The sequence below is a fragment of the Crocuta crocuta genome, unplaced genomic scaffold (assembly GCF_008692635.1).
Source record: "Crocuta crocuta isolate KB4526 unplaced genomic scaffold, BGI_CrCroc_1.0 scaffold647, whole genome shotgun sequence".
Lineage (NCBI taxonomy): Eukaryota > Metazoa > Chordata > Mammalia > Carnivora > Hyaenidae > Crocuta > Crocuta crocuta.
The window spans coordinates 1,135,130-1,142,623 of NW_027531286.1; the positions used below are offsets into that span (position 1 = coordinate 1,135,130).

Genomic DNA, 7,494 nt, shown 5'->3' on the forward strand with positions numbered 1-7,494 from the left:
GCGGGGTCCCCGGCGCCTCCCAGCGGCCGCCTACTCGAGCCACAGCGGGTGCAGCTCTCGCTTGCAACCCGTAGGTCTGTGTGGGCTTGGAGGGGCAGCGGGGTGCCAGCCTCCCAGGACCCGGATGGAGCCTTCTGCGTCCCAGCGGGCGCCTTGAGTGCCAAGGAGACTCCTAGGACCAGACTGTGCCCCCGCCTTGACTCACCGCGGCTCTGCACGGGTTGCGTATTCTCACCACAGCAGATGTGGACACTGAGGCTCAGAAAGCTTATGTGGCTTCCACTCCTCCACTCTAGTGTCCACTCGGCAGCCAAAGTGATCTTTTAAAATGTATCTCATCTTTTTCTCTGTATATTACTCTTAAGGAAAAAAATGTTTTGTTTTGTTTTTAAAGTATGCTGCTAAGTCACTCCTCTGTATAAAACTGCCCCTTGGTTTTCCACTGTGTTTAGAATAATATCTGAACTCTTTTTGACTAAGGCCCACAAAGCTGTGAATGCTCTGTTCATTGCCTGCCTCTTCAATTCATCAAGCCCTCTCTGCCCCTCTTTCACCCACCCAGCCACACAGGCCAAACTCATTCTCACCTCAGGGCCTTTGCACGTGTTGTTCCCGGTGCCTGGAAAACACTTGACCTTGCTCTGTCACAACTGGGTTCTTTCATCATCTGCATCCCTGCTCAAACGTCAGGTGTCAGGGATGGCAACCGTGATGATGCAATCTAAAGTCAGCATCACATCACACATAACTTATCTGAGATGAACTTATTTTACACTGTTTTATCCACCAGTGTGTCCACAGTGTCCAGAAGAGTGGCCCTGAGTAGATGCTCGTTAATTACTTGTGGATGAAATGAATGAATGCTTTGCCCAAATCCCCGGTGCTTACTTGGGGTAAAACTGGGGTCGGAACCCACGCTCCCCTAGTTCTAGGCAAGCCCGTCTTCCACCCACCACACTTCGTTGTATGACCTCACGGACAGAGTTGAATCATTCCTACTTCTCAGTTTATGACCCGTCACCGCAGTAAACAAGGCCCCTCTCAGGGTCCCCAGTCAGCTGTCTTGAATCCTATCTGGTTCCCTACTATACATGGCATGGGTGCGATGTGGATGCTTGCAATTTACACGCATGGTGTCGTGTGCAAGACTCATTCTGTTGTTTACACTTTTACCCTCAACACTTAACGTTTCCCACACGCATCTCATTTGTTACTTCTGCTAGTTGCCCGTAATATACCACGTTGAGCATCCAGCACTTTTAGTGTCCACCACACCCTTCAGGGATGCACCCTGGGCTTGGCCACGATCCCTCTGTCGCGTATGTCACTGCTGTGAACATCTTCACGCTGTCTCCTTATGGACTGTGGGAGAATTCTTCCTGAAGCAGGAATTCCAGGCCACAGGGTACATGCACCCTTGACTTCACAAAGTACCGACGATGCTCTCCCGGGTGGCTCTTTGAATTTCCACACTTACGGTGAGGGTTCTGGTTTTCTCTTAGCGCTTGGTTTTCCAGTTTTCTAATGCTTACTAATCTGACGAATCTAAAGTCGTTCCTAACTTCCATCTGGGTTCTCTGACGACGGGGGAATTTGAACAGGTCTTTATGCACTTGGCAATCACAGTGGTTCCCTCTTCTGTGAATTGTCTGTTTGGGTAGCCATCGTGTACCTTTTCCACTGGGTTTCTAGCCTTCTTTCTGCTGATTTGCATGTCTATACATAGCTTAGTATCAATGCTTTCATATTGCGCGGTCTCTCTTCTTGGTCTTACTTTGACTTTCCCTTAGTTAACCATGCCCGGAGTCCTGGGATGGAGTGCAGGCTTGGGCCCACGTCCCACGTGGGTGTTCTCGGTGAACGCAGCCTTGGCTTCCTGCTGGGCCCCCCACTGATGGGTGATGGGGGCTCTGGACGCCAGCACTGCCCCGAGTGGCCCTACTTCCGCTCCCACGCCCCAGCGCTCTGGCTCAAAGACCTGCGGGTGGTGCCTCAAGAACTCTCCCGGGGCTCAGTCAAGAAACCTGCTGAAATGCAATACTGAGGAGTTCAAAGACCCTCTGCTACAGGCCTTCTCGGATGGTTTCAGCCCTGTTTTGCCAGTTTGCAAGACAAGCTTGTCTTGTCTGTTTCGGCTGCCTCCCCGCCACCCCCTCCATTGCAACCTATGCCTTTTCCAAATGAGGCTACCTAGGATCCACACCACTGCCATCCTCTACTTGAATTCCAGTTCTCTTGACGTTTCTATTTGAGGACTTCTCTAAAGCCCGTGGTGTCCAAGGACAAGGTCCTAAGACTTTCCATGAACAACTAACCCTTCTGTCCGTCCGTGCCTCCCACCTCCTCCTCCTCCTGCTTCTGCTTTTTGCGTTGCAGAGCCCGTCCTACAAATATGAGAGTAAAGAAAGGAAACTGAAAGAAAGAAAAAAAGAGAGAGAGACATAACCACGGGCCCAGGGTAGAGACGCCCATGGACAGGTTCCTGGTGGACCCGGTGTGAAGAAAACTGCTCAGAGCCCACGTCTCCAGTAGCGTTTGAAACACGCCAGCAGCAGCACACAGGAGGAAGGCACAGGCGGGAACCACATCAGACCTTGACTTTCTACGGACACTGACATAAACAGGCCAATCAGCTGAGCATGGACAGAGGGATGCAGACTAGGTTACAGGGACGTAGTGCCAAATACCTCACTGTGTCCCCAGCTTCCGTTGAGGGCAGGACCAGATCAGAAATGGTGTAAACTTCCAAGAAACGTGGCCTGCTTGGTGTGTTCATGAGTCATATGACCCCTGATAAACATGTGACGAAACCTTGACTCGTGATTTTCTACAGCATATGACTAATCGGCAAAACGAAGAGCAAGTTTTCAGGCCATTTTCAAACTTGAAACATTCGTTTCATTAACAATCGTTTAAAAACGACATCATGTTTTCTTGCCCCCCGCCCACTGGGGGAAATATTATGCAAGAGGTTTGGTGTATTTTTTAAACGAACTAATTCATGAATTACTTTTAAAGATTTTATTTTTAAACTAATCTTTACACTCAACATGAGGCTGGAACTCACAACCCTGAGATCAAGGGGTCACGTGTTGTACCGACCGAGCCAGACAGATGCCCCTGTAAGAGGTTTGAACTTACTTTTCCTCACCGGTCAGCCCTGGTTTGACTTTTGGTCAGAAACGGGTGAGGTGTTTTGTTTCTGTTTTAAACAGGTCATTTCTTTTTTAAAATGTTTGTTAATTTTTGAGAGAGAGAGACAGAGTGCACAAGAGGGGGAGGGACAGAGAGAGGGGGACAGAGGATCTGAAGTGGGCTCTGCGCTGATAGCAGTGAGCCCGATGCGAGACTTGAACTCATGAACCATGAGATCATGACCTGAGCCCAAGTAGGACGCTCAAGTGACCGAGCCACCAAGGCGCCCAGAAGAGCTTTTACTTAATGTCCATTTATTTTTTGAGAGAGAGAGACAGAGCGCGAGTGGGGGAAGGGCAGAGAGAGAGAGGGAGACACAGAATCTCAAGCAGGCTCCAGGCTCTGAACTGTCAGCACAGAGCTTGACGCGGGGCTCGAACCCACGAACCTTGATATCATGACCTGAGCCAAAGTTGGACGCTTAACTGACTGAGCCACCCAGCCGCCCCTGGAAAAATTTTTTAATTTTTATTTATTTATTCATTCATTCATTTATTTATTTTTTAAACACTGCTTGTTTTTAAAACCTTAGTCTACTATGTTTTTATAGACCACCTGACGTAAGTCCTTTTACACTGAGGCCCGGTTTCTCAAACCTGATCCAGAAGTATGCTTTCCGAGGGCTACCTTCACGCTTTCAGATAGATTCATCATCTTTCCGGGCTTATTCTCCGTCGAAGCGGAGGGGCAGCTGGCCATGCCACGTCCGTTGGGGATATCTAGGATCCCTTCGTGGTGGCATTTGGGATTCCCTAGCTTTCTCTAAACTCATACTCCAGGCCAACTCAAAACACAAAAACCTGTGAACATATGTGGAAAATGGTAACTGGTCCTGTTCGGCTCCCTCTTTCGGTCTGTTTCGGTCACAAGCCATATCGGTCTGATTATTGGCAATATCGTCCAAGTCGTGCGTCTGGTCCAAGTAAAGGGAGCTGCTGACGGCTGCCTCGTTCCTTTTGTGGACTGGAGCCTGGAGGGCCCAGGATCGGCTCACAAGGAGCTAAACATCCACTTCAAAGGCACCGGGAAAAGAGGTAGATCAAGCCACTTGCAAACAAAAATTTATTGCATTTCCTTCCAAAGCGTTGTGAATTTGTAAAAGAAGGGAAGGAAGGAACAAAGGAAGGAAGGGAGGAGGGAAAAGAAAAAAGGAGCAAAGTGTACAGACTGCTCAGTTCAAGCTAAGAAGGCAGGAGGTAAGAGCCTGGAGCACCGTGACCACCGGGCACCCTCAGCAGATGAGCACTAGCATCTGAAACAAGCTTCCCCGGATTTGATTACTGCCCTCAGAGATTCTGCGTTCCTGGGCGCCGGCGTGGCTCAGCTGGTTGTGTCCACCTGTGGCTCAGGTAACGATTTTGCGGTTCATGAGTTCAAGCCCCACATCGGGCTCTGTGCTGACAGCTCAGAGCCTGGAGCTGCTTCGGATTCTGTGTCTCCCTCTCTCTCTGCCTCTCCCCTGCTCACTCTCTGTCTCTCTCTCAAAAAAAAAAAAATAAATAGTAAGAAAAATAAAAACATGTTCTGTTCATTTTTGAAAAATAAGTCAGACAATATATTCATTTTGTTCTATTTCTACTTTACACTCACCTTCATTAAAAGAAAAAAAAAAAGAGGGGCGCCTGGGTGGCTTAGTCGTTAAGCGTCCGACTTTCGCTTAGGTCATGATCTCACGGTTCGTGGGTTCAAGCCCCGCGTCGGGCTCTGTGCTGACTGCCAGCTCAGAGCCTGGAGCCTGCTTAAGATTCTGTGTCTCCCTCTCTCTCTGACCCTCCCCTGCTCACGCTGTCTCTCTCTCTCTCTCCTAGAAATAAATAAAACATTAAAAAAAAAAATTAAAAAAAAAAGAAAAAAAAAGATCCTCAGCTTTATATGTTCAAGTCCATCAGGTCTGTGTTCTCAGAGTTTTGTTTGAAGTGTTTCCTCACCCCAAGATTATAAAGATATTTTCCAACGTCATATTCTACTGGCCTGATATGTTTTTTTAAAGTTTATTTATTTATTTTGAGAGAGGGGGGGAAGGGAAGGGGAGAGAGAAGGGAGAGAGAGAATCCCAAGAAGGCTCAGCATTATCAGTGCAGAGCTCGATGGGGGCTTGAACTCATGAACTGTGAGACCATGACCTGAGGCGAAACCAAGAATCGGAGGCTTAACGGACGGAGCCACCTGAAGGCCCCAATGAATTTAATGTTTTAAAAAATCAAATTTAAGGCAAAAATACACGACGAACAAAATATCAACAATTTAAATAAAGACACAATTTGACTTTCCATGACTCACATCCCTCAACTCACCCTCATCCAACCTTGAGCATGGGCAGGGGAGGGGCAGGGAGAGAAGGAGACACAGAATCTGAAACAGGCTCCAGGCTCTGAGCTGTCAGCAAAGAGCCCGATGCGGGGCTTGAACCCATGGACCACAAGATTATGACCTGAGCTGAAGTCGGTTGCCCAACCGACTGAGCCACCCAGGTGCCCCTGTGATAGACATTTCTAATGTTAAACCATTCCTTTGTTACTGGAATGAGCTGTACTTGATCTTGATGCTTTTTCTCTTTTTTTTGAAAAAAATATTTTTTAATTGTGAGGAAATACACATAACATAAAATATACTATTTTAAACATTTTTTTTTTTTTTTAGAGAGAGAGAGAGAATGCACACACAAGTGGGAGAGGGGGAGGGAGGGAGAGGGAGAATCCTAAGAATCTTAAGCAGACCCAGGCCCAGTGGTGAGCCTGACTTGGCACTTGATCACAGGGCTTGTGAGATCATGACCTGAGCTGAAATCAAGAGTCCAGAGCTTAACAGACTGAGCCATCCAGGCAGTCTTATCTTAAACATCCTTAAATGAACAGTTAAGTAGTGCTAAGTATATTTGCATTGTTATACGACCAATCTCTAGGACCTTTTCATATTGTGAAACTGAAATCTATATTCATGAAACAACAATTCTTCATTTTCCCTTTCCCCAGCCAAACACTATTCAACTTTGTCTCTATGAATTAGACTACTCTAGGTATCTTATATAAATGGAATCATATTGCAGTTGTTTTTCTTACTTATTTATTTATTTTGAGAGAGTGAGCAGGTGAGGGGCAGAAAGAGAAGGAGAGAGAATCCCAAGCAGGCTTCGTGCTGTCAGCACACAGCCCGATATGGGACTCGAACTCATGAGCCATGAGATCATGACCTGAGCGGAAACTAGGAGTCGGATGCTTAACTGACCGAGCCACCCAGGCAACCCCCAGCCCCCAACCCCATACTTGTCTTTTTGGGAATGACATTCACGGAGCATATTGATGCCTTTTTATGTACACTGGTGGATTCAATTAGCCTAATATTTCAATTTGTCTTTTTCACATCTATGCTTATTGGTAAAAATATTTTTCTTGTCTTGTGGTATACTTATCTGGTTCAGGAATAACCAAGGTTAAACTCGCCTCATAAAACATATTGGTCAGCTTTCCCTTTTTCCATTTTCTGTTAACATTTTGTATGAGATACAGACTACTTGTTGCTTCAAAATTTGGCAGAACTTGCCTATAAAACTTCCTGTGTTGGTAAAACGCAAAAGCCAAGCAAACAAAGCACATTTCCTTTTCACCTTTGAGGTCCCACCTCTCTAGGGGGACTTGTTGTGGGAAATGAATCTCAGTATATATCTGAAGCAGTTAGCACCTGGCTCAGAGGGGAGGGACCATAATCCTTCCCACTTATGAGGATAGGATGAAGACCCTGTCTCAGACTCACAGGGCTACCTAATCCTCGACCTTGGGAGAAGACTCCTTCTGCTATTGTTCACAGCTAGTTTCCAGAGGCCGAGGGAAACCTTGTTTCAGCCCACAAAGTACCTCACTTCCACTTTGTATGTATTTCCTAATATTTAATGTGCACCTACTGTGTGCCTGACACTGGATTCAGCGCACACACGCACTCCCGAGCCCACAAGGGGCCCTCACGGTCTCTCGGGAGTTTACTGTACTCACAGGAATACGGAAGCCCTCCTTCCCCTCTCTCTTACCCCTCGTTTTATTTTTTATTTTTTCATTAATTAATTCTTTAATTTTTTAAGAGAATAATCCAGGACGCAAAAGTCACTATTGTGCTCGAGATGCAGAAAGAAAAGGCCTGAAAAGAATACACAGTAATAGTAATTTTAGGGAGTGGCGTTACGGATGGGGGTCCCCCACCCTCATTCTCCGAACCCTGTAAATTGTTAAACTGCTACAAGTTTAAACGGGTTGGGGGGGCGAGGCACACAACCACTTGCGAGGCCCAGTCCAAACCCACATAAGGGCA

The 7,494-nt window shown here is 46.9% G+C and overlaps 1 protein-coding gene across 1 annotated transcript in view; it reads right to left on the bottom strand.

Annotated features, from left to right (window-relative positions):
- TMEM134 (transmembrane protein 134) overlaps window positions 1-3,894 on the bottom strand; it is a 7,821-nt gene extending 3,927 nt beyond the window's left edge. Inside the window, exon 1 of the mRNA XM_077771452.1 lies at window positions 3,823-3,894. Within this exon, the coding sequence (XP_077627578.1) occupies window positions 3,823-3,894 (72 nt within the window). The remainder of the gene's footprint in view (window positions 1-3,822) is intronic.
- Window positions 3,895-7,494: the final 3,600 nt, after the last annotated feature.